At 46.8% G+C, this 26,439-nt stretch overlaps 1 protein-coding gene across 3 annotated transcripts in view; it reads right to left on the bottom strand.

The window, feature by feature from the left end:
• The window catches only part of CSNK1D (casein kinase 1 delta), a 662,772-nt gene that overhangs the window by 41,587 nt on the left and 594,746 nt on the right, over positions 1 to 26,439 (bottom strand). For all 3 annotated transcript variants that reach the window (XR_013598728.1, XR_013598729.1, XM_078653753.1), the window contains exons 9-10: positions 12,340 to 12,411; positions 2,953 to 3,031 (exon numbers count right to left, since the gene is read on the bottom strand). Coding sequence is in view for 1 of the 3 variants with exons in the window: in XM_078653753.1 (XP_078509879.1) it covers positions 2,978 to 3,031; positions 12,340 to 12,411 (126 nt within the window). In the remaining 2 variants the exon portion in view is untranslated. The remainder of the gene's footprint in view (positions 1 to 2,952; positions 3,032 to 12,339; positions 12,412 to 26,439) is intronic.

Below are 26,439 nucleotides of genomic sequence, written 5' to 3'. Positions count from 1 at the left end.
CAAGCCATTACCAGGAACAGTTGAATACATTACATTATATTTGACACTGGGGTAAACACTCATAGTTAAGTGAGCAAGCACCCCCCTCCCGCCCAAGAGATGTTAGAGGAAAATATTCTCATTAATACTAATCCGGGCAAAACACCAACAGCTGCTGACATGATGAGTCAAACAGATGACTCCATGAAAGATCCTTGACAATGTCTCCTGCTGCACAATAGGGTCTGTTTCTTAGTCACAAATGATAACTTCACACACGAAAATAATGCCTAGCATTAGAAGATAAGGCCAGGCACAGTCTTAACTAGAATCCCTGTGACATATTTTACAGGGCTTAGTTTCACAACAGCGTCCCGTGCAAAACTGTGGGAAATGTAACTGCTGCAAGAATTAATTATATAATTTTAACTCTCTCTTGTTATATAACAGTCACAGATTCCCACAAGGCTGTCCATTTCAAGAGTGTGTCGTTTCTTCCAGAATATAATAAAGACACATCAAACAGGTGCAACACTGTAAAACTGTTGTCGCTTTAAATCTATGGGTGTGCAAGGCTCGCATGATTTACTGTAGGGTAGTTACGATATGTTTGTTGAATGGCCTCGTTCAGAGGACTGTCGCTCGCGCTTACAAATAGTCCACGTGACACACATCTCGTGCTACGATTTCTTCCTGAACAGAAGTCTCTTACCCGAAGGAGGAAATCGCTTCATCTCTTTAAATCTGCAAAAAGTTCGGGATGCAAAATTACGAAAAACGCACCAAATATGTGGGCGTAATTAAAATAAAATAAACTGATCAGTGCTGACATTCATTATATTGAATTATTCCATTCTGTGACGACAACTCAAAGACAGTTAAATGGTTTTCTGACCACCCACGTGCTATAGAGGGCCACCATTTTTTGACAGCTCAGTCACAGCAGCACAAGCGGCACAGTGGCCAAAATATCTTCCTTTCTCCTGCGCCTGAAGGTGGCTATGCCGGACGTTCCCACTTGGTCCTGTGCCTTGAAATTTATTTAAGCTTCATTTATCTTTGGCAAATGGAAGTGCAGAGTGACTCCTGCCTTGGGCAAGGAAATTGTGCCCACCCATGGTCGTGTCAATTACCATCTCTGATTAGGAAGTAAACACTGACGTGATGCGCTGGAGTCCTCTCTTTCTTGGGAGTATGTAAAGCTAACTAACCCCCCAAGCCTATTATGCCTCTTTCAGACATTGCTGATAGCCCTTCCTCCCCAAGAGCTTTCGCAACCACAGTCAGCTTGCGCAAATTTAACATGGCAGCAGAGTAAACCCAGAATAAACAGAAAGATCTTACAAGTACCAGGGAGGCTGGAGTATTGAGAGTTCGAAACCTAAAGGCTTTCAGTGCAGCAGCCCAGTTGAGCATCGTTCTTGAGTGGTCTGTCTGAGAGACTGGGAAGCATTGGCCCCTCATGGAAAGGAGCCTTCTGGGAGGGTCTTGATGGACATTCTGTGGCTCCCCAGACATGCTGAGCCCAGAGTAACATATGTCTCTGATATCATACGCCCGCTGATGGAATGTGGGACTCACACATGAATTACACAGCTGACATCATTCCGTCTCCTTTCACTCTGCTCTTTAGTAATCCTGATTTTACACCTGGTTTGACAAGCCACCTTTTAAATCATGGAAGGCAGGAGATTGTAACATATTACAGGACCTGTTTTTATAAAGGGACAATCAAAACGTTCAACCAGTGCAACCAGGCCATACTTTGAAGGAAACGGACAGACTCAGTTATTTCCAGCTTAGGCTCTGGGCCACGCAGCCGTGTCACGAGATGTGGCCACTGCAGAGCTTACTTTGTACAAAAACTCTTCCCCACCTGCCAGTCAACCAAGGGTCTCATTTCGCCCATCTATAACACTTTGACATATAGGCCACCCGCGCACAAATGGTCCTATATGCAGCTGTGGGAGGACATATCAGATACAGTGATTAAGGAATCTGAATGGACTAGGCTATGGAGAGATATCGGGAAAATGAGTCACTTTGTCCAGGGGAGAGAGACGTGTTCTTCAATCATGTATGATTCGTACATGATCACATACACACTGAAGCGATCTACTCCTATACAGATTGTAATTGTTGGAGGGGTTGTCACAGTGAGGGTACCATGTTACACATTTACAGGTATGTCTAGTTTTGATCATGTTCTGGAAGGAAGTCCTTAGCCATATACAAAAAGTGGTGAGCCTGCCTATACCAATGTATCCAGCTGTGACCATCCTAGAGCGGCATCCAAAAATACTGGAAGTGCCTGAGGGAAACAAATTGAATGTTGATATTTTCCCTTGCTCCTTGCCGCAAAACAGGAAACTGCAGTACACTGGAAAGAAAAGCACGCCCCTGATATGGCGTTGTGGGCCTGCCAGCTCTGGAACCTTCTGACAATGAAGAGACTGACATTCACCATCTGAGACAATGCACTCCCTGAATTCTCATCTAATGGGGAATTCCAGGACCTGAAATGTCCCATTACGTTGAGACCCGCGAGAGTCCGACGCACCAAGGGCTGAAGGGGGGAAGGAAACTTTAGGGAGATCAGCCATGTACATTTTACACCCACATTCTGTTTGGGGCTGCTTCCTGGAAAGAACTCTAGCTATGGACTATAGCATGGCGCCATGGGGGAGGGAGGCGGTGGGGATGAGGGGAGGTTGGTTTCTGCTATGTTAATTCCTTTATTTTACTGAAGCTAAACTTGTCAATTGTTAGCATTGGAGCATCTTTGGAAAAAAATTTTCCAACACAAATCATTACTTCCCCAGCCTGTGCTTGGCAAAATGTAACATGGATCGTTCAGAGCCTCTATGACCGTCTAAACAAATTCATAGCGTTTTCAATTTAAGTTACATTTACTAAACGATGAGAAAAATTAGGTTTGTAGTAGCAACATCTCTTTTTTTCTATACCACTTACCTCCATCGATTGAAAAATCCAGTTCCTAAAGGATTAATTCTTCCACCATCTCAACAAGATTCGTTTCAAATGGCATTTGCTGGAAATAAAAACAAAGCAGAAATACTTTGGGACAAATAATTCATTGCAGAAGGATATGGCACCATAGTGAACATGCAGAATGTCTACACTTGGCCAATAAGCGTCATAAATAATCACAGCGTCACTAAATAAAGATTAGAGGCTTTCTATTTTTCTTAGCCATGCTTTTTTTTATCATAAATTTGAGAAATTACTTGCCTTGAAATGTAATTTTTACACCAGTGATTTTGACCGAAGACTGTGATGGGGACTCCTGGTGGGGCCATAAGCATCAATTCTAATAATGTTAATAGCTCCCACTGTTGACAAAGCAGGCAACAGACCCACAAGACTGATAAATCAGGGTTATTATTGAACAATGTGGTAATCAAATATGAGAAACCAAGCTATCTACAGTGATCACCTTAAAACAGAACACTAGGGAGACCATTGCATTCCGAAGTAAGACAGTTTTCCTACTTTGATCTAAATTCATGTGAGATGGAGACTTACTCCAGGTCTAAACCGTCTTCGTCAAATCGTTAGAAGATGAGGTTATGGCTCAGAATGTACTGTTTCACAAGCCAGCTGTACGTTCCATGGCTACAGCTTACAACAAGTGCTCATATGGAACTTATTTTAGAAACAATTTCATTTTGTCACACAATCTTATTCTGTGTTGGTTTAGTCAAGTAAAAAAAGAGAGATAATAGCGCAGGAATTATCTGCCACAAGTTAATTCAAATGTATTTATTTATTTATTTGTTCCATTTGTTAGGCGCACGGATCATCCCGGGGGGGGGGGGGGGTCTATACACTTTTGCAGTGGGGGAGACACGCTGTAAATGGAGAGCTTACTGAGTGAATAACCATGTTTTCAGAAGTTTTAAAAAAGTGGTAAAGACAGAGCATGCTTGAATAGATAGGGGTAGCAACTTGTGTCTAAGGTAGAGTGGACCGTTTCCGGGCAGGGTCTTCAAACCAGACAGAGAAGTTTAACAAGCATTTGCAATGCAATAGGTCTCGCATTTACAAGAGTTTTAGCTATTGGCATTGAAAAAGACAATGCAGTTTATTTATGTGTTGTTTTTAAACAGATAAATAAAATGCATTGTCATTTACAATGCCAAATTGCAAATGCAAGACCTATTGCATTGCAAAGGCTTGTTCAACCTTAATTCCTGCCTGAACGGTTTAATCTGAGAGAAGAAATCTTTTCTGGAAAAAAAATAAAATTAAAACGTGTAAGGAGAGAAAGGCATTATTGGTGTAATCAATGTTAGCCACAGTCATTTGAAGAAGGGCAGTTTTGGAGCCTGGGGTGGTGTGTTGTCGCCCGCACCCCACCAACCCGTCCCAAATCCTCTCGAGCTGCAAGCAACTCAAAAGGCAGCACCTAGGCTTCTGTGCTCGGCTCTTCACGCTCCTCTTTCTGTGCAGCGCTGTGAAGGCGCTGCTTGACTGGGCCGGAGCTGCCAGCACCGCAGCCCAACTGGCTCACAATGGCAGGAAGTGGCATGCTCGAAGCGAGAGGGGTAGTGCTGCTGCTGTCAGGGGTGCGCAGGTGTAGTGGCACCAGGGCACAGGTCAGCAAAGGGCCCTCCACTTCCTGTTGGTGGCTCTGTTTTTCTATCAAGCTGGGTTCTGTTTCCCATGCTTGCTTCGGTATCCACGGGGCCCTACTTCTGCATTGGCTTCCGTGCAGCCGGGCTGGGGTCTCACGCAGCCTGGAGTTGTTTTAGCCTAAGGCACTGTAACAGTGGTGCTGCTCATCTGGTGTGCCAAAAACTGAAGGGGCAGCCCTGGGTGTGATGGAGGGCAAAGCAGCAGCTGGGCTGCTTGTCTGAGGTGCCACAGTCTGAAGTGGCAGTGATGGCCGTCAGGGAGGACGGTGCTGCTGCTGTGCACACTCACTGGTGCCTGCTGGGAAGTCCAGCTGACCGGGTACAATACGTTTCTAGAAGCGCAGTAGCTTGGCGGTTCAAGCACCCACGAGAGACGGCATATGATACATTCTCAACGGGGCTGACTGCATCTAAAAGAAAGTGCATTTAACTGAGCATGTGCAGTTGTAAAAAAGAAGAAAAAAAACATGTTCACCCCAAAGGAGCCTCTTGGCACAATATATCAGCTGCTCGTTGTTATCCCTTCAGAAAACTCAAGACCTGGCTTTTCTAGCAGTAGCAGCATTCCCCAACCCAGTGCCTTGAGACCCTCACGGGTGAGTAGTGCGCTTTACAAATGATATGATTTATTGATTGATTGATTGATTATCCAATTCAATGGTACCCATTTTACTGAACGGTGAAAGGACACACCAGGATTCAAACCTGTGCTCTCGGAGTTAAAAAACCGATGACAGATGCAGGTGCATTTCGTCGATTTATCGGTCATGTCCAGTAAAAGTATAATCCCATGAAAAACAAGGAGCGAGGGGCGGGTGGTGGTGGGGGAGATGACACCGAGGGTGGGTGGCGGTGGAGGCGACGACACAGTCATGCATGGAGCAGTGAGCACTGACACAAGCATGAAGCAAAAAAAGAGTTCCCCAAATTACAATTACGTAGTACAAGCGTAACGTAACTGTAGTTGGTCGGTGCTGCACTAAGAAAAAATCGGAAATGACGTTCGCTGTCTCAACCACTTGCGGGGAAGCAAAGAAGACTAACACTGCACTTAACAAATGGTGAGCAGCAGGCGGGAGATACCTAATTTTACTTAATACTACAGGTCTTGCAGACAGCGCATGCGCTGCCTAGGTTTGACCTACAAAGGAGAATGAAAGACAGGCTTTCTGCTACACATACACAGACTGAAACTCCATAACTTCCCAGAACTAAGCGACATATGCCCTGTGCTTGAAAGATTTGCAGTCAATTCTGTTCAAGGGAAGCCTCATCTGTTTCTAGGTCCCCCAAGCCCCCTCCAGGACAATACTTGAAGCACATTCTTGCAATCTGTACGGGAGTTGCACTTGCACCTCAGTGTGTCTCACGCATCACTCTTATTGTACAGTGCTGGAATGCTCTAGAACTTGGCTTGTACAACACACACACACACGCGTATCACCCCCTTCCCCACGAGCTAGCAGGAGACACAAACAGCTAAAACAAGTGCAGTGAATGTATTAAGCCGAGGTTTGTTCTAATACACCATATTTAACAACAAGGGGTGGTGATGGACAGAGTTTCTGAATTAAGCAGAATACTCTCACCCAGTCAAGAGATCAGGGCTAGATCCAACACCGTTTTTTAGCTCACTGCACCATCCCAGCTCAGAACCTGGCTATATGCAAATTAGTCTGTTCCTGTCCCAGTGCATGATGGGAACAGGGCAAACCAAACTACCAAGCCAATTCTTACACTGGGAAGGAAACAAGCTACCGGGGACCAGTTTCTGGCATTTCAGCCGTCGTCGGCCCGACTTGCTTGAATCCTGATGGTGCAATGAGCAAGGGACTCACATCTGAGTATACCCTTCCACGCTTAGGGTGGACAAAATATTTAACAACAAGGGGTGGAGATGGACAGAGTTTCTGAATTAAGCAGAATACTCTCACCCAGTCAAGAGATCAGGGCTAGATCCAACACCGTTTTTTAGCTCACTGCACCATCCCAGCTCAGAACCTGGCTATATGCAAATTAGTCTTTTCCTGTCCCAGTGCATGATGGGAACAGGGCAAACCAAACTACCAAGCCAATTCTTACACTGGGAAGGAAACAAGCTACCGGGGACCGGTTTCTGGCATTTCAGCCGTCGTCGGCCCGGCTTGCTTGAATCCTGATGGTGCAATGAGCAAGGGACTCACATCGGAGTATACCCTTCCACGCTTAGGGTGGACAAAATATTTAACAACAAGGGGTGGTGATGGACAGAGTTTCTGAATTAAGCAGAATACTCTCACCCAGTCAAGAGATCAGGGCTAGATCCAACACCGTTTTTTAGCTCACTGCACCATCCCAGCTCAGAACCTGGCTATATGCAAATTAGTCTGTTCATGTCCCAGTGCATGATGGGAACAGGGCAAACCAAACTACCAAGCCAATTCTTACACTGGGAAGGAAACAAGCTACCAGGGACCGGTTTCTGGCAATTCAGCCATCGTCTTTGGACTGGGTAAGAGTGGTCTGCTTAATTCAGACACTCTGTTCATCACCACCCCCTTTTCTGAATCGTTTTTGGCCACTATAGGTGTGGCAGGGTATACTCAGACATGAGTCCCTTGCTCACTGCTCCATCAGGATTCAAGCAAGCCGGGCCGACGACGCCTGAAATGGCAGAAACCGGTCCCCGGAAGCTTGTCTCCTTTCTGGTGAAGAATTGGCTTGGTAGTTTGGTCTGCCCTGTTCCCATGATGCACTGGGCCAGGGACAGACTAATTTGCATATAGCCAGGTTCTGAGCTGGGATGAGGCAGTGAGCTAAATAACGGTGATGGATCAAGCCCTGATCTTTGGACTGGGTAAGAGTGGTCTGCTTAATTCAGACACTCTGTTCATCACCACCCCCTTTTCTGAATCGTTTTTGGCCACTATAGGTGTGGCAGGGTATACTCAGACATGAGTCCCTTGCTCACTGCTCCATCAGGATTCAAGCAAGCCGGGCCGACGACGCCTGAAATGGCAGAAACCGGTCCCCGGAAGCTTGTCTCCTTTCTGGTGAAGAATTGGCTTGGTAGTTTGGTCTGCCCTGTTCCCATGATGCACTGGGCCAGGGACAGACTAATTTGCATATAGCCAGGTTCTGAGCTGGGATGGGGCAGTGAGCTAAATAACGGTGATGGATCAAGCCCTGATCTTTGGGCTGGGTAAGAGTGGTCTGCTTAATTCAGACACTCTGTTCATCACCACCCCCTTTTCTGAATAGTTTTTGGCCACTATAGGTGTGGCAGGGTATACTCAGACATGAGTCCCTTGCTCACTGCTCCATCAGGATTCAAGCAAGCTGGGCCGACGACGCCTGAAATGGCAGAAACCGGTCCCCGGAAGCTTGTCTCCTTTCTGGTGAAGAATTGGCTTGGTAGTTTGGTCTGCCCTGTTCCCATGATGCACTGGGCCAGGGACAGACTAATTTGCATATAGCCAGGTTCTGAGCTGGGATGAGGCAGTGAGCTAAATAACGGTGATGGATCAAGCCCTGATCTTTGGACTGGGTAAGAGTGGTCTGCTTAATTCAGACACTCTGTTCATCACCACCCCCTTTTCTGAATCGTTTTTGGCCACTATAGGTGTGGCAGGGTATACTCAGACATGAGTCCCTTGCTCACTGCTCCATCAGGATTCAAGCAAGCCGGGCCGACGACGCCTGAAATGGCAGAAACCGGTCCCCGGAAGCTTGTCTCCTTTCTGGTGAAGAATTGGCTTGGTAGTTTGGTCTGCCCTGTTCCCATGATGCACTGGGCCAGGGACAGACTAATTTGCATATAGCCAGGTTCTGAGCTGGGATGGGGCAGTGAGCTAAATAACGGTGATGGATCAAGCCCTGATCTTTGGACTGGGTAAGAGTGGTCTGCTTAATTCAGACACTCTGTTCATCACCACCCCCTTTTCTGAATCGTTTTTGGCCACTATAGGTGTGGCAGGGTATACTCAGACATGAGTCCCTTGCTCACTGCTCCATCAGGATTCAAGCAAGCTGGGCCGACGACGCCTGAAATGGCAGAAACCGGTCCCCGGAAGCTTGTCTCCTTTCTGGTGAAGAATTGGCTTGGTAGTTTGGTCTGCCCTGTTCCCATGATGCACTGGGCCAGGGACAGACTAATTTGCATATAGCCAGGTTCTGAGCTGGGATGGGGCAGTGAGCTAAATAACGGTGATGGATCAAGCCCTGATCTTTGGGCTGGGTAAGAGTGGTCTGCTTAATTCAGACACTCTGTTCATCACCACCCCCTTTTCTGAATAGTTTTTGGCCACTATAGGTGTGGCAGGGTATACTCAGACATGAGTCCCTTGCTCACTGCTCCATCAGGATTCAAGCAAGCTGGGCCGACGACGCCTGAAATGGCAGAAACCGGTCCCCGGAAGCTTGTCTCCTTTCTGGTGAAGAATTGGCTTGGTAGTTTGGTCTGCCCTGTTCCCATGATGCACTGGGCCAGGGACAGACTAATTTGCATATAGCCAGGTTCTGAGCTGGGATGAGGCAGTGAGCTAAATAACGGTGATGGATCAAGCCCTGATCTTTGGACTGGGTAAGAGTGGTCTGCTTAATTCAGACACTCTGTTCATCACCACCCCCTTTTCTGAATCGTTTTTGGCCACTATAGGTGTGGCAGGGTATACTCAGACATGAGTCCCTTGCTCACTGCTCCATCAGGATTCAAGCAAGCCGGGCCGACGACGCCTGAAATGGCAGAAACCGGTCCCCCGGAAGCTTGTCTCCTTTCTGGTGAAGAATTGGCTTGGTAGTTTGGTCTGCCCTGTTCCCATGATGCACTGGGCCAGGGACAGACTAATTTGCATATAGCCAGGTTCTGAGCTGGGATGGGGCAGTGAGCTAAATAACGGTGATGGATCAAGCCCTGATCTTTGGACTGGGTAAGAGTGGTCTGCTTAATTCAGACACTCTGTTCATCACCACCCCCTTTTCTGAATCGTTTTTGGCCACTATAGGTGTGGCAGGGTATACTCAGACATGAGTCCCTTGCTCACTGCTCCATCAGGATTCAAGCAAGCTGGGCCGACGACGCCTGAAATGGCAGAAACCGGTCCCCGGAAGCTTGTCTCCTTTCTGGTGAAGAATTGGCTTGGTAGTTTGGTCTGCCCTGTTCCCATGATGCACTGGGCCAGGGACAGACTAATTTGCATATAGCCAGGTTCTGAGCTGAGATGGGGCAGTGAGCTAAATAACGGTGATGGATCAAGCCCTGATCTTTGGGCTGGGTAAGAGTGGTCTGCTTAATTCAGACACTCTGTTCATCACCACCCCCTTTTCTGAATTGTTCTAATACACCAGCACAACATGAAAACAAATCTGCCCTGTTAAGAAAAATGTGAAATATTACTATCAAATGACATAAAAGCTTGTTTTGTACCCGATTGTGCGTTTATTACCATGAAGACATATGTGGTAAAGGGAGGGAAAAAAAGGCACCAAAGTCACATCTGAGGTCGGGCTCTTAAAAGTTCACTGAAGACAAAGAGCTGCCAAAAATCCCATAATGAGAGGCACCTGGTAAATGCCTGAAAAATCAGACAGGGTGCGCCAAAGTCCGCAGCGAGCATGTAATTACGCTGAGGTGGCAAAAGGATCCTCGGAGACCTAAGAATCCAAGTAAATGCCTAGAAACATATGTGCAGGAAGCGCGCAAGGTTTTTTCGATGTAGAGGGAATAAAACAAGCATATTCCATGTTCAGTAAATAAAAGGCATGTTTGACGCTGATGTGTGGATAAGGTAGACCCGACGCATTTATACTGACACAGCTGTACAATCTCCAACTCTCCATGAAGATTCCTACCAGCCAGAAACAAGCGCGTGTCTGCCTTGTTATGTTGCAGCGACCAGTTAAACTAAAAGCTAACTCAAGCGTGCAGTGGGAGCTTGTGAGGTAAAGAGGAGACGCCATGTATGCACATAGCCTGTCCATGCGCGCACATGTTTTGTCCCCTTCCCGCACCAAACCGACAACAATAGTCTCGCCAAGGCTAAGCAGCGCATGCGCTGCGTTCACTAGGCGAGACCTAAAATGGGCACACTTTTTGATCGGGAGCCAGTGAAGGGAGTGGAGAGAGGGCTCTGATAGACAGCGGTGGGAAAGATTCAGGACCAGGCGAGCAGCAGAGTTCTGCACCATCTGAAACCTGGCTAGGAGGCTTTCGTTGATTCCCACCAGAAGGGCATTGCCATGGTCCAGGCGACTCATTATCAGTGTCCGTTCCAAAGTTTTCCTGGCATGTGAAGGGGTTCCATTGAAAGACCTTCTTAAGTAATCGCAAGAGGCCAACAGTTAGGAAGCTTTCTCTGTACCTTACAATCATTGACCTGGGATGTCAGCCTTTGACTTTGTCGCCCGCGAGAAACTGGCTGTCCCTTCAGACATTGGGAATTGATAATGCAGCCCTCCAGGCTATAGTGAGTTTACATAACAGTAACATGGCCAGAGTGTGATAAGGACCACCAGGTGTATGTAGTGAATTATTCCCACTCAAAAAAGGCGCAAAATAGGTCTGGGTTTTAGCCCCACTTCTTTTTTTTTTTGCGGTTGAGCACTTGTTGGAAGCTACTCTAAATGACCAAATAATCGCAGGCAAAGGTGTTCAGATCCTTCTGTTTGTTGGATGTGGTACTGTTATCGAAGGCAGAGAATGCCATGCACAAACTGCTAGAGAGATGCAAAGGTTCCTGCATACTGAAGGATTTGACCATCAGTATCAAGGAAAAATAGGTTATGCCAATGAAGCCCTCGCCTCCTTTGAAGAGGAAACTGAAGGTTAACAATGAAGAAATAGAGTGTTACTTGCTATGATTATCTGGGTGTACCTTCGAGAATTTGCTTAAATGGAAAGATCAGATAACCAGAGTAAGTATCACTTTACTAGTGATTATTTTCATACGAAAAAAGAAGGCTGCCAACAATAACTATAATACTGCACCTTTACAAACGACAAGCAGTGGCTGTGCACTGTATGGAGCAGAACTCTGGGTTTATGGCAACTTTAGTGAGATGCAAGTTATTGAAAACAACTTCCTGAAGTCTCTGTTGAAGCTTGGCCCAGGAGCACCACTAGTGCCACTCTGTCTGGTGCCAGGCATTACCCCGGTCATGGACTCGACAGTTGTAAGACTAGTGCTTTATTGGACAAGATTGCATAGAAAATCCAATGCAGTAGTCTACCTCGGATCTGTGCTGGAGTTAAGAACCTATGGAGAGCAGAGCTAGGTGGTTGGGACATATCAAGAAGACTTTAGGATCACTGATGTTAGGGTAGCTGTCGGACAATCCTTCTATTCTTCCTACATACTCATTATAAATTCTTCCATTGACTTGACACTGTGTGTGTGTTGCTGGCAACGTCTTTCTCAGGCTTCCAGAAGAGTGCAGCTAAACCTGTGGTGACAAAGAGTGAATCCATGCACTCGCCACCTAGTGACAACCTATTTATATACACAAGGTAGGTGACAGAAATCACATTTGCACAGTCAGGCCCCTTTCCGCCTTGCTCCATAGAAGTGATTAGAATGTCTGACTTACCTGAGTCCCAATCACAATCCCAGAAATAACTTGTCTGTTAAGGAGGCAATAGGCTGCAGGATTATTCATTTGTAAAACACAAGCAGCGGGGAATTGTAGTCAGTAGGAGGGGTGGTGTTGTGTCCTAGTGGGCACTTACCTTATACCTGTAGGTGGGATGCTGGCTTACTTGAGATGAAGACCCAAACTTATCTACACCGCTACTCGACTCCTACCAGGAAAAGAGAGAACGACTATAATTTGGGTTGAGGGCAGACTGAAAGAACACATCATACAAACTTTATTCTGTTTCACAAAGCATAGAAAATGTACACAAAAAAAGTAAAGATCAGTAATGTGTTTTCTTTATTAACAAAGAGATAGCATGTCTAAACGATTACTGTTGGGTATCTTTATAAACCATACATGTGCCTGAATATTGGTATCTTTATAAACCATACATGTGCCTGAATACTATCTCACCTCTTCTTCTGCACCCCCACATACTCTTATTAGTTGAGAGAGAATAATGTTAAAATGTCACAGAGGAACTGAATTTCTCCAAAAGTGATTTTTCAGAACCTTTCGTGCCAACAGGTCTGTATACACGGCCTGCCTCGCTGATATGATACAGTAACTGGCACTACAGCCTGCTCGCGACATAAGCAGGACCGTGATCTTGTAAGCTGTTCTGGTGGTATTACATCATATTTTTCTTAAGACTTACACTCAATCTTAAGTAATGTCCCCATTACTTACTCGTTAGTTTAGATCTTGCTCGTCAGACATTACCGTTTGAGGATCAGTCCTCCCCCACAAGAGAGCCCATGCTTTCATTCACAATCTACACCATGTTCATTCTAGAATTATTCTCCTCAAAGTCCTGGGCATATTCTTCTTTTCCTTTTTACTGTCTTTGGCTCCTCCTCCATTTTACTCATAAACCCGCAAGGACAGGTTACTACACACAGGGAGGTGTACCCGGAGCACAGCTGGGCAATCACAGGGCCCCAACACGAGATAGGAGCAAATCCAAGGCCACTGTCCTCCAAACAATCCAGAGTACCCAAAGGATTTGGTGAGTACGACAGTGTGCCTGTTAGATAGCATTGTACGCCACAAAGCAGCCAAATAACAAGAGTGAATATACCATTCAATAAAATGGAACCCAACCAACTAACCTCTCAAATTTGGATGGCTTTCAAATGTGGATGGCTTATTTGGCTCTGCCCGATTCAAACCTCTGGCAAATCATGACCCATATTTGCTGGATGGATGGCCCCGAGCAATCCTGCTACACCCATTGGGGCCACATGATGCGTGGGCCAGATCTGAGGCTGATGCCAGGCGTTGAGTATGGGTCTTGACATCTCAGCCCCTCTCCCTCTTTGGGTAAGCTCTATCTGTGGCCGTGACGGGAGGTTGATCCCAACATCTCTAATAATCAGTGGCCAGAGCAGGCATCGGCTGATCATTGGGGACACTGCTTTGAGGCCCCAGTGCTCGTCTGCTCCCTGGGGTAGAGTGGAACGGGTCTGGTGGCTCAAACTTTCATCAGGGCTTCAGAAGGCTGCTGCCATTTTGAGACCAGTATGAGGCATACACTGAGCAGCGCGAAATCAGTGCAGGCAACATGCTAGCCATTTCTTGTATTGTTGACAAAGTCTTTTCATTCCGCATACGTATTAATGGCCCAGAGCATCTAATAGTGGCTGGCATTAACTCAGTCATTTCACCCATAACCCCTTATTTGCAATCTGGGGGAATTCATAGGCAGCACTGCCTTTTATTTATTTTGTTATAAAAGGGGCAGTTTGGCATCATGTTACTACTGGGAGCTTCAAGTGTTTTGTCAGAGAGGTGCTGATGCATTTGTAGTGGCATTTTCATTCTTGATAAAGATTGCTGTTTTGTTAGGCCAAGTATATATATTGATGCTGATTGCCCCACTACGCTAGACTGACTATATGCATACCTTCAGACTCCTCCGGGATTATGGATTCCTTTGCCACTGCTGCTAGGTTGAAATTCTGGACCGAGCTACATATGGAGGAAGGGGCACACAAGATAGGTGCCAATCTAAGATGGCTACATTTGCCAAGAGCAGTGAAACGCAACCAAATGGTCAGGAGTGAATGTAAGGTACAGGTGACTCCTCAGTATTTCCCAGTGGCAATTTTAAATGAGGAGTTGACTTGTATGCGCTATTCATGCCAAACAATCTTAAATCAGGTATCAAAGAGTTTCCCAAAAATGGGTTTCATTAGGCAAAAAATGTAAGGCTCTTAGGACAAAAGTGAAGAGCTCTGTTGCCAAATGGCTGAGGCTGAAAAACAGATTTGAAAGGTGGGGCCAACTGAACGCTGAGGAGAGTTGCATACATGGGTAGCGAACAGAAGAAGCACAGGAAAAGATGATATTGAGGAATGGTCACAGAGAAATGGTCTATATCAATGAAGTTCCAGAATCCACACCAACGGAAAGTTTTGCAGAAAATGTCCTGAAATTTCTACTCGACAATCCTTCCTTTTCAACTGTTGTCATTGTTGAATGTGAAATCCATGCACCTGAGCCTATGTCATTTCCTAGCTGTTCTACCCTCTTGGGTTTACCCAAGATCTCCCTGGCACCTTTAAAAGCCTGCCTCAACATGGCCGCCAGACAACTAACAGGCTCAAGGAAATTTGACCACATTTCACCACATCTGAAAGCTCTGAACTGGCTTCCTCTACAGGCCAGAATCCAACTGAAATTGGCATGTATCACAAACAAGGCATTATACTCAAACTCCCCTGCATATCTTGCCCAGAAACTCGTGATATCCGAAGGAACCAGAAACTTCCGGTCCACCAGAGACCTATTGCTCCAACCTGCATGTTTTTGGAAAACATTTTTTTTACAATCGGGCCTTCTCTGGAGCCGCACCAAGAATATGGAACTCACTCCTGCATTAGAAGAAGCCCTTTTCTGGCTCGCTTCAAAAAGGATGCCAAAACCTTCCTAATGGACAAATTCCTCGCCTAAATTTTGCCTTCTAATCACTCAGAGACCTTGCTCTACTTCCCTCTAATGCATCCTCCTGGAGTACCTAGACACTATCCACCCGGCACCTCCAGGCATCCCACTATGGACCCTGGGACCTTCGTTTCTCGTAAAATGTAAATGTAAAATGTACTTCTTGTCCTTTTGATCCCCTATGTATCCAGCGCCCCCCCCCTTCCCCCAAAAAGTATTTTTTATACTACTGCTGATTCCTGTAAAGCGCTCTGATACCCAAACGGATCAAGTTCGTGCTCTATATAACTCGAAAAAATAAAAATAAACCCTCTGCAGCCCATTGGGCATGGGCAATGAATTAAAGGGCAAGGAACCCGCTCTGAGTGCAGCGAGGGAGAAAGGTGAAATACAACTTGAGGATTCCAAGCTGCCCATGTATCCTTATTGTAGGTACAGAAGGCCAGGAGAAGCTTTTTTAGTTGTTAAACAGTCCATTAGGGAGAGAGGCCTGCGGTATGCATTGTTATACCTGGCAAAACTAAAAGTAGTACATTAGGTGACGGCCTTCTTCAGTATCCTGAGAAGGTTATGTCATTTGGTGCTCATGCATCTAAATCCTCACCCTCTAAATTATGCCTTCTCGGCTGCTGAAAGAGAATGCTGTCTCTAGGTATTATACCAGTTTTAATATACCAAAGGTTATTTCTGCATAGTAATTCCATACAAAGTATTGTTTGATTGTTGGTTCACCCTGTGGGCCCACTGTGTGTGAAACACCAATATGTTACTCTAATATATGTTTGGGACTGTTGCCTCGGAGGGAACTGTCCCACTCCCAGTTTGGGTTGGTTAGTGTGGGGCTAAAAATGTATCGCTCTTGTTTTTTTAGGATTTGTTAGGTGCAATGTTCAGTTTTGAAAAGTATTTAACGATCCAAGATATGGTAAGTGTTGTACTCAGCTAATTATGTAGTACTGGCTCGCATAAGTGGCAAACAGCGATTGCTTTTCCATTTAGTTCATGTGATAGTTGTCATCGGAAGTTAAAATAGTCTTAATAAATAAACATTAAGAAATATATTTCCATGAGGCGTATCTGATCAAGCAGCCAGGTGTGGCCATCCTCAAAACCTCAGCGCAGCAGGATCTCAGCAGTATGGTGAATGCCATGGGTGGTCGATAGGTGCACGACTGAGGACATGAAGAAAAGGTGGCAGGATGAGAAGAGCCATGTGTTTGAGATGCACGCCAGGAGGCAAGTGTAAGCTGCTGTGCCTTGGATCACGTCTCTGATCCACTCCCACAGAGCAGTGCAACTTTAGCATCGTGCACCCGTCCCCCAAATGTTGCTTGGTCTGCCGAGTTTGGAGACTGTGGTATCAGGTTAGGTAAAATGTCAATTTAAAACCAGGCATGTTACTGCAACTGTGCCTGCATCCTAAATACGCCTCCTCTATTCAGAACAACATGGCCAATTATCACTCTCACACTAACACACTTTTCAAAAGAATCTGGCATGAAAATATATTTCAGCGGGTCTCAAGACAAATATTTTGTCACAGATGCTAAACGTAACAAGCTCCTCGACAGTGACTCTGGATCCTGCTTGCCCAATTGTAACAGAGCTTTTCACCACAACACCAACATCCAGGGTGCGGTAATGTCGTGAACTGGACTGGTCAGCTATCCCATCTCTCCTATACAGCTAGGCAGGTAAGTATGCTTTATGGCATCACAAGCATTCCTCTAACATGTAAAGCAAGTAATACCACACATCAAATCCTCACTTCACATGTTCTCTGCCCTATTCATATCTTCCCTGTCTGTCTTGGCAATGGGTGCAGGATCTTCTTAGTGCTTACGAAGGGCCTACTATCTCCAGTAAACAAATCCAGACACCAGAATGAAAACCAGGAGTCTATAATTGCTCCAGAAATAATTTCCAGCAGGAAGGAAAAAACTGGAACCTGAAAACCTTCCAACTGTCAGTCTAAACAGCAAGGCGAGGAGCAAGGAAAAAACAAAGCAGGAACTGGAGAAGGGGGAGAATCCACAAATCTAGTGAGGGAACAATCAAGTAAACGTAAATGAAACGTAACTGGACTCAAAATAGAATCCTTTTTTATAGTGCCAAACAGGATGTGACAACAAAAAAATAGTTTTGCCATCTTGGATTGGGAAAGAAAATAGTGGTCACAAAATAATACACACAAATATTCCAAATATATATGTATGGCTTCATCAGAATAGAACTCCACTCTTAAAACCTATAGCGAACCGGGAGTTCACCATTATAAATCCTAGCGACTCTCCCTGCATGCGGCGTTACAGAGACACCAGCATTGCTGAGAGGAAATCGCTCAGAATTTCTTGTGTGGCTGCCGAAACAAAAGGAGAAAAGATGGCCGAGTGCGAAGATGCCGCAGCAGTCCAAACACAAGCTTGGAACAGCCACAAGCGGGGTGCTTGCACTGCAGATATGAGCTGGCGAGAAATCAACACAGGCTTGCTGTGGTGTAGCTGTAAGGATGCCACCATGCTTGTGCTTGCACTTCACATGTAATATGCTTCCTGTAAACCAAACACAACTGCAGGTGCTTTCTCATGTATAAAATCCAGAACCTGCCTTCTATACCAGATCCAGTGTCCCATCTACCATTGCCAACAGCCTGCAGGGCGGAGTGTGGGAGATGTTGAGCATAATGCCTGACATCTTGACTTCCTATCACTGGCTCAAGCTAGCTTATCCAGTCACAGTTAATGGCTATGGTTCCACAGACACGGTGTCCTGATCTTGACATCTTGACTTCCTATCACTGGCTCAAGCTAGCTTATCCAGTCACAGTTAATGGCTATGGTTCCACAGACTCGGTGTCCTGATCTTGACATCTTGACTTCCTATCACTGGCTCAAGCTAGCTTATCCAGTCACAGTTAATGGCTATGGTTCCACAGACTCAGTGTCCTGATCTTGACTCAGGAAGCTGCTCTGGGTGGAGAAGAGGATTGGTGCGAATGGAATACAGCCAGTGTGGGACTCACTATCTGTTAGATTTAGAGCTTACTCGTGATGTAGATCTGTGGAGTACATTATGGTTTGGTAAGATGAGGTGGAATGAGCAGCTAGAGGGCTAGCTTCTAGAAGCTACAGGTAATTTGACGGCGACTAGCTGCAGCTGCAATTCGTGTTATTTACCTTTGGTCCAGTGCGCTGCTCTCCAGCCACTCCTGATGGCCAGCCTCATAAGTCTGCATCTCACCCCCAGCCTAAGGACATCAGTTCAGTCTCAGGTGACCGCTGCCTGCTTGATGTCCTTTGACATCCCTTGGCCTCAACAAATCTTTATTTTTATTTTGTTTTGAGCTTACTTGGGTTGAAGGTTTAACTTAATTTAGTAAGGTTTGGTTTGCTGGTTGGTATTTGGTCGCCTGGGTGACTTGCTCGTAGCCGCAGTCCCGCCGCTGTCCCGATTCCTGCCCTCTTGCCTCCCTGCTAGCACCTCCCAGGGCTACAAATAGAGGCCACTGCGCGGCCTCAGTGAGCAGCCGTAGACCGCCTGGTTCAGTGCGCCACTCTCCAGCCACTCCTGCTGCTCTGCCTCATGGGTCTGCACATTGCCCCTAGCACATTGGTTTGGTCCCAGGCGAACGCTGTCTGCTTGGCGGCCTTTGACGTCCCCTGGCCTTACTATCTCTTTCTGAACCTCATTTTTATTAGGTCGAGCTATTATATCCCGCAGGGATTAATAGCTCGAGGATATAGTAGTGAAACAAACTCTTAAACAAGCATGGATTCCTTCCAATGCATGTGATGTATTGAAGCGTGACGCTTCGCCAGCGCGCACTTGGCCTCACTCACACCCCATATGCTCGTTCCCTCCCACTCGCTCGCTCCCCTGCTCCCACGCCCCCCCCCCCACCCCCATCCGACTTGAAAGTAAGACTCGCACACCACCATGCTCTTGAAGCGCGACGCTTCGGCAGCGCGCGCTTGGCCTCACTCACACCCCATATGTTCGTTCCCTCCCACTCGCTCGCTCCCCTGCCCCCCCACCCCATCCGCCTCGCACACCACCATGCTCCTTCCCTCCCACTCGCTCGCACCCCCGCCCCCGCCTCCCACTCCCCCCAGTCTGTGCCTCGCATCATCGCATCAGGCCCCATTCTTTGCAGTCAAGCCCCTTATCTAAGCGCCCGCCCCCATCCGACTTGTTTTTTCGCTGTAAAATGAACAGAACAAGAATAGCTTCACACAATGGTTGTTGTGTGCTCGGAACCATGTACATACAAAATCATTGGGTTTCACTCCAATCTCCACCTATTGTGTATTTTCCCATAGACATCAGCTCTGCCTTTCCCTCCGTGTCTTTCGTTCCTGTGCTGTTGCAGACACATCACCTTTCTCCAGTGCACACGTGTCCTCCCCTGTCTCACTCTCACAAACCCCATGTCTTACTTTCACCCCATCCTTTTCCTCCCTTACCAGAACAGACATTATAACTCCTTCTCTCCTTTCCTATCCCACAGACAGCTTTTCTTTCTCCTCACAGTTTCCATTATTGTCATTTTCATCACCCACACCAGCAGGATCGTTCCTACACATTAGGTGTGTGTTTCTTATGTCTGTGTCTTGCACACGCCCACACACCACTCTCTGTCACTTCAGGCCTGCGTTAACCCTGCTGAGACGCCGTAGCAGGCTCTCTCCAGGCATTCCCTCTCCTCGGAGCCGCCCCATCCAGATGAATGTTAAGAAATACAAGACACGCTACAATGTCAGCTGCAGTGACTGTTGAGACCCGACTCCCAGTCCTAAGGTCGGCAGCTCTTGCCATTGCGCCACATCTGCTCTCTAGTTTGACATCACAGACACCAGCTTCTTTTTTCACTCCAATCTCCACCTATTGTGTATTTTCACATAGACATCAGCTCTGCCTTTCCCTCCGTGTCTTTCGTTCCTGTGCTGTTGCAGACACATCACCTTTCTCCAGTGCACACGTGTCCTCCCCTGTCTCACTCTCACAAACCCCATGTCTTACTTTCACCCCATCCTTTTCCTCCCTTACCAGAACAGACATTATAACTCCTTCTCTCCTTTCCTATCCCACAGACAGCTTTTCTTTCTCCTCACAGTTTCCATTATTGTCATTTTCATCACCCACACCAGCAGGCTCGTTTCCACACATTGGGTGTGTGTGTTTCTCTCGTCTGTCTCGCGCCCGCCCACACACCACTCTCTGTCACTTCAGGCCTGCGTTAACCCTGCTGAGACGCCGTAGCAGGCTCTCTCCAGGCATTCCCTCTCCTCGGAGCCGCCCCATCCAGATGAATGTTAAGAAATACAAGACACGCTACAATGTCAGCTGCAGTGACTGTTGAGAGCTCCAAGGAACATTACTTTTTAGATGTGATAATATATTTGGCATCAAGTCAAATATCTACACAAAAAAATTGCCATATTCTTTAGAAGTCCAAAGCCCCTAGAATCTTCTTTTCAGGTTCCGTGCAGATCGGTCAAGAAATGACAACCCTATTTGGGGTTATCTTAAAAGTAGTATGGGCCCAGAAACAGCAGCCCGCTCACGATTGAGCGTGTGCAAACTCAGAACGCTGTTCCCCATCTCATAATCTGCACTGCATTCTTGACCATGCCATGAAGTGGCTCTGATGTAAAAAATAAACCATGATAGCGACGCCGAGTTGGTTGGATTTTTGCTTGGGCCTTAAGATGAGTTTATTCACTCAAACAACACAGGTTTGTTTTGGAAAGTTTTTTTTCAAACGGGATGATGTCTTTTGAAATCTGTTAGATACTGGACTGCCTGCTTGCAGTGAAAAGAAAACACAGGCATTAACATTGTCAATGGCTCTGGCTTTCAAGGAAGGTTTATGGTAATGTGAAGCATTACAAGGAAATAGTGTGAGAATGGATAGGTATTTGTGCGTGGCCAAAGAACTATGGAATAATATTGGCGTAGGGTTAAAGTTCAGGTGACAGGTGCACTCTCCAGCCAGACCTAAAAATGCATTTAGGTTAGTGACTGCATTCCTCCTGTCCCCCGCCATCCCACAAAGCAAGCCAAGAACATCAAAGCGACCGGCCGCTTTGAGTCCATTTGCCACCATCCACTTCACGCGCTCTGCAGGTCATAAACAGGACCATCTGCTCATGAATCGGGATGCTGGCATGGTTGCCCAGCCCCCCTCCAAGCGCTGCCTTTCCTCTGCCGGCTTTTTTTTTTTTTTTTTTTAAGGGAGTTTTATATAGCGCGAACTTGAACCGAATCGAATCAGTTATCAGAGCGCTTTACATAGCACCAGTTACGTTACATGAGGACACACTTTAATTTTGTATTTTTTTATTTTTTTTTTAGGCACGGGGAGATTAAGTGATTTGCCCAGAATCACAGGGGGTTTTTGGCGTCGTTACCGAGACTCGAACCAAGTTCCCCAGGTCCGAGGTCGAGCGCCTTAGCCGTTAGGCCAACCCCCTGTCACCTACATAGCCAACAAAGAGTTGATCGTCCACCCGGAATTCCTTTGCGTGGTCAAGGTAGAAGGATGGCGCACGTTTTGGGTCCAGGCGGTGGGGTCTCTCCTCCTCCTTGGAAGGAGGCGGAAAAAAAGGTGGGCACAGTGATGGTCTGTCTGATGTGAAAAGGAGTGACAACTTTAGGTAGGAACGAGGGTCTCACTCGAAGAACCACTGTCAGGATGCACCTAGAAGAAAGGGGCCTCAGAAGAAAGCCTGAAGCTCACTCATTCTGCGAGCAGAGGTGATGGCAACAAGAAAAGCAGTCTTCAGAGTGATAAGCCCAAGAGGACAGTTGTAAAGAGGCTCAAAGGAAGCGCACATAAGGTAAGTCAAAACAAGTGGAGGGACGCCTGGCTGCCAAGATGACATGACAAACTTCGGGTGAAAGGTCAAAAGCGGTCAACTGTCACCGCTCAATCTCTATGCAAGTAGGTGAAGGTTGGACAGATTCGGGTGGAGTACAGTCCCTTGCTGCTGCAACATTATCCTCCCAGAGGATCGATAGCCATGCTCAGTAACTCGTGGTACCACTCTTTGTGCCCAGTCCGGTGCCACAAGAAGGACTTGGGGGATGATCGCGCTTGAGCTCCAGGACTCGGGGCAGAAGTGGTACAGGCAGGAAGGCGTACAGAAGACCACAGTTCCACTTACGACAGAAAGCATCGCAGAGCGAGGGCAGTCTTGGAAATTCCAACACGCAGAACTGCTGACATTGCGCGTTCTCTTCTGTGGCGTACAGATCTAACCAAGGCGCTCCCCACTGCTGAAAGAGTCCTTAGACCACTTCAGAGTGAAGACGGCATTCGTGATCCACCAGGCATGAACGGCTGAGTTTGTCCACCATGGTGTTCAGGGAACCTGTCAGGTGTTAAACCGCCAGGGTTATGCCCTGATGTTCCAGCCATGTCCAAAGGTGAAGAGCCTCTTGAATGAATATGCTACTTACCAGTATGCATCTGTTCTTGGCTTGTTTTACAGTGGCATTTTGCATGCTAGGATATGTAGGTCCACAGTTTATAACGGGAAAATAGAACTTCAAATGCCAACATTCTGCGTTTTGTTGACTGTAAAGTTGAGGCTGGATTATTGAGTCTCACACAAAATAAGACCCCTTGGCAGAAGCTAGTACTTATAGCTGGTAACTGACCTAAATAAAAACCTATGTTTTTACTTGCACTTCAGTGAAGATTGCATGGCGTATATAGCAACTTCTTGTGAATAGGCATGCAATGCTGCAGGTAATGTGGATGGAAACAGACTGCAGTCTTTTACTCGTTTTGTTGGGCAACATTTATTTATTGATTTAAATACTAATGTACTCCGTTTTATTTGTTAAAAGATCTTTTTATTGCACAGAAAACAAAGAAAAACGTTGAGACAGCAGCTTGCTGTGCAATGTTAAAACACAAGCATACATTGGCAAATTTCCATCTGATCCCTGAAGCCCCCCTCACCCATCCCCCTCCCCAACCATTCACAAATTAGTAAACTGTCAGTATCAGCCATAGGTGCACATAACTCTCCCCGATATGCATTCCATTTCCCCTATATTTTAGTCCATTTGTCGGACAACTCTTACTCTTATAGATTACCACGCAACAGCATCACTCAGCGCCACAGAATCACTCAGCACCACTGAATGCCACAGCACCACTCAACGCCACAGCATCACTCAATGCAACAGCATCACAACGCCACAGCATCACTCAACTCCACAGCACCACTCTACGCCACAGAACCACTCAATGCCACAGAACCACTCAACACCACAGCACCACTCAACGCCACAGCACCACTCAATGCCACAACATCACTCAATGCCACAGCATCACTCATCGCCACAGAATTACTCAGCGCCACTGAATGGCACAGCACCCCTCAACGCCACAGCACCACTCAATGCCACAACATCACTCAACGCCACAGCACCACTCAGCGCACAGCATCTCTCAACGTGACAGCATCACTCGACGGCACAGCATTACTCAACGCCACAGCATCACTCAACGCCACAGCATCACTCAACGCCACAGCATCACTCAACACCACAGCACCACTCAACACCACAGCACCACTCAACGCCACAGAATCACTCAGCACCACTGAATGCCACAGCACCCCTCAATGCCACAGCACCACTCAATGCCACAACAACACTCAACGCCACAGCACCACTCAACGCCACAGCATCCCTCAACGCCACAGAATCACTCAACGCCACAGAATCACTCAACGCCACAGCGTTACTCAACACCACAGCACCACTCAACGCCACAGCATCACTCAATGCCACAGCATCACTCAGCACCACTCAACGCCACAGCACCACTCAACGCCACAGAACCACTCAACATCACAGCACCACTCCATTCACAGCATCACTCAATGCCACAGCATCACTCAATGCGACAGCATCACTCAATGCCACAGCATCACTCAGCACCACTCAACGCCACAGCACCACTGAACGCCACAGCATCACTCAGCACCACTGAATGACACAGCATCACTCAGCAGCACTGAAAGCCACAGCATCACTCAGCACCACTGAAGGCCACATCATCACTCAGCACCACTGAAGGCCACAGCATCACTCAGCACCACTGAATGCCACAGCATCACTCTGTGCAACCATTCAACAACAACTGGTTCTAATATGTTCTCTCAATGTTTCAAGCTTTATTACAAATGTCACAAAAAGATGTTAATATTTAACTTCTGTTCTTGGATTTTCATCACAATAAAAACACTGAACATAATCTTCCCAAAAGTTATTTACAAAAGTTTAAGCTATTGCCATTATAAATTACAATGACTTTTATTTAAGTATTAATTATTAAAAAAAAATAAAAGCCATTGTTATTTGTAATATTAATACATCTAAGTCATGTAAATACAACACATATTGCATTACAAATGCTATAGGTGTCACGTCTGCGAACGTTAAAACTATTGGCAGTGTAAATGACAAAGCTATTAATTTCGCTATTTTCAAAACCAACACATACATAAAAAATTTGTCATTTACAATACCAATAGTTCAAACTTTCCTAATGCGAGACCTATTGCATTGCAAATGCTTGTTTTTATTTACTTTGAGCTTACTTGGATTGAGGGTTTAACTTAATTTAGTAGGGTTTGGTGTATTGGTTGTGACTTGGACGCCTGGGTGACTTTTTTATACTCACCATCCCACTCCAGGTGTTTTCCTGCTGCTGCTTTTTCACGATCCCAGTCCACCCACCTCCTCTCTAGCCCCTCCCACCTCCCAGGACTACAAATGGAGGCGGTTGCGCGTCCCTGCCACCTCCATGCCAAAGGCAATCCCGTCTGTGCCCGTCCGCGCCTGGACCGCACCAGGACCGTAGGTTCTCCTACTATCTACTGCTACACCTTCAAGGAGCTCCTTGCCTGGACCCCGGGCACTTCAACAAAATCTGCTTCTCATCCATCACGCGATCAGCCAAAGGACCCTTCACCTGCCGCTTCGCCTGCCACATAGGACCACCTTCCCGCACTGGACCCTGCACCACTCCTGCTCCGAAGACTACAACAACCTGGAACTGCACCAATTTATCCTTCTCAATGCCTGCATCTTCTGCAAGCACCCCATGCAAATCTGGGATACCAACACCACCATGTCCCTGGACGTTGCCTTCATAACCGAAATGTGGCTCAACCCCTCTCCGAACCCAGACATCACCACCACCACTCCAGACGGCTATACGATGATACTACGACAACACACCAACAAACACAGAAGTGGCAGCAGTATCATCCTCAGGGAAACCATCCTATGCACCATCACCAAAGACAACTCGACGCCTCTCATGGAGCACCGCAACTTCCACCTACAGACTGACACTAAGACCGCGATAAGAGGCACCCTCAACCTACAGATCCCCAGGACCCTGAACTGCTTTCTGTGATGGCATCTCCAACCTCATTGGCCCCGTAGCCATCTAGTCCCATCACTACATCATACTAAGTGACTTCAATTTACACGTCGATCACCCCAACGATTCAACTCCACCACCCTCCTAGAGACCTGAATAACATTAACCAAACCCAACTGGTCACCGAACCCAAGCACAGAGTCAAAAACACACTCGACTCCAACTTTACCTCCAGCGACAGAGTCCAATTCACCCACATCATAAAACTCACCTGGACCGACCATGCTATAGTTCACTTCATCATCTCCGTCCCCCAACACACCACTGCCAAGCACTAATGTCCCTCTGACTGCAGCTGGGGCAAGGTTACTGTTGGACTTTGGCCCTTAGGGCAGGTTCACCCCTAGACTTTTTGCTTTTAAATGGTGACCTGGCAATGGTGATTTTTGGGATTCTGCGCACTTTCACTGTGTACCAGTGGAAAGGGCGTGCGCACTCTGAGTGCATGTGCTGAGCTAGGCCTGCCCACCCATAGGAATGCATGGGGAATGTATGTGTCCCTGGTAGTTCCTGATGCGTGGGGTGTACAGGCTTGAGTCTGGTATGTGTGAACTCGTGGGAGTGAATGCTGCGCAACGGTATGTGCGACTTGTATGTGTCTAGTGGGGAAGTGTCATTCCTAGACATGGCTGTACGTGTGCAGTGAGGGTGCTGGAGTGTGATTGGCTGGAGCTGGCTGGCATGCCAGGCTCCAGGAAGTCTGGATGGGTCTGCCCAGTGGTGAGTGGGAGATTAGCATGAGTGATGTTTGGGAGGAGTGTACCTGTGTCCTGG

This window comes from Lissotriton helveticus, chromosome 7, assembly GCF_964261635.1.
Source record: "Lissotriton helveticus chromosome 7, aLisHel1.1, whole genome shotgun sequence".
NCBI lineage: Eukaryota > Metazoa > Chordata > Amphibia > Caudata > Salamandridae > Lissotriton > Lissotriton helveticus.
Note: the sequence above shows the minus strand (reverse complement) of the source record. Positions and strands in the feature narration are given on the sequence as shown.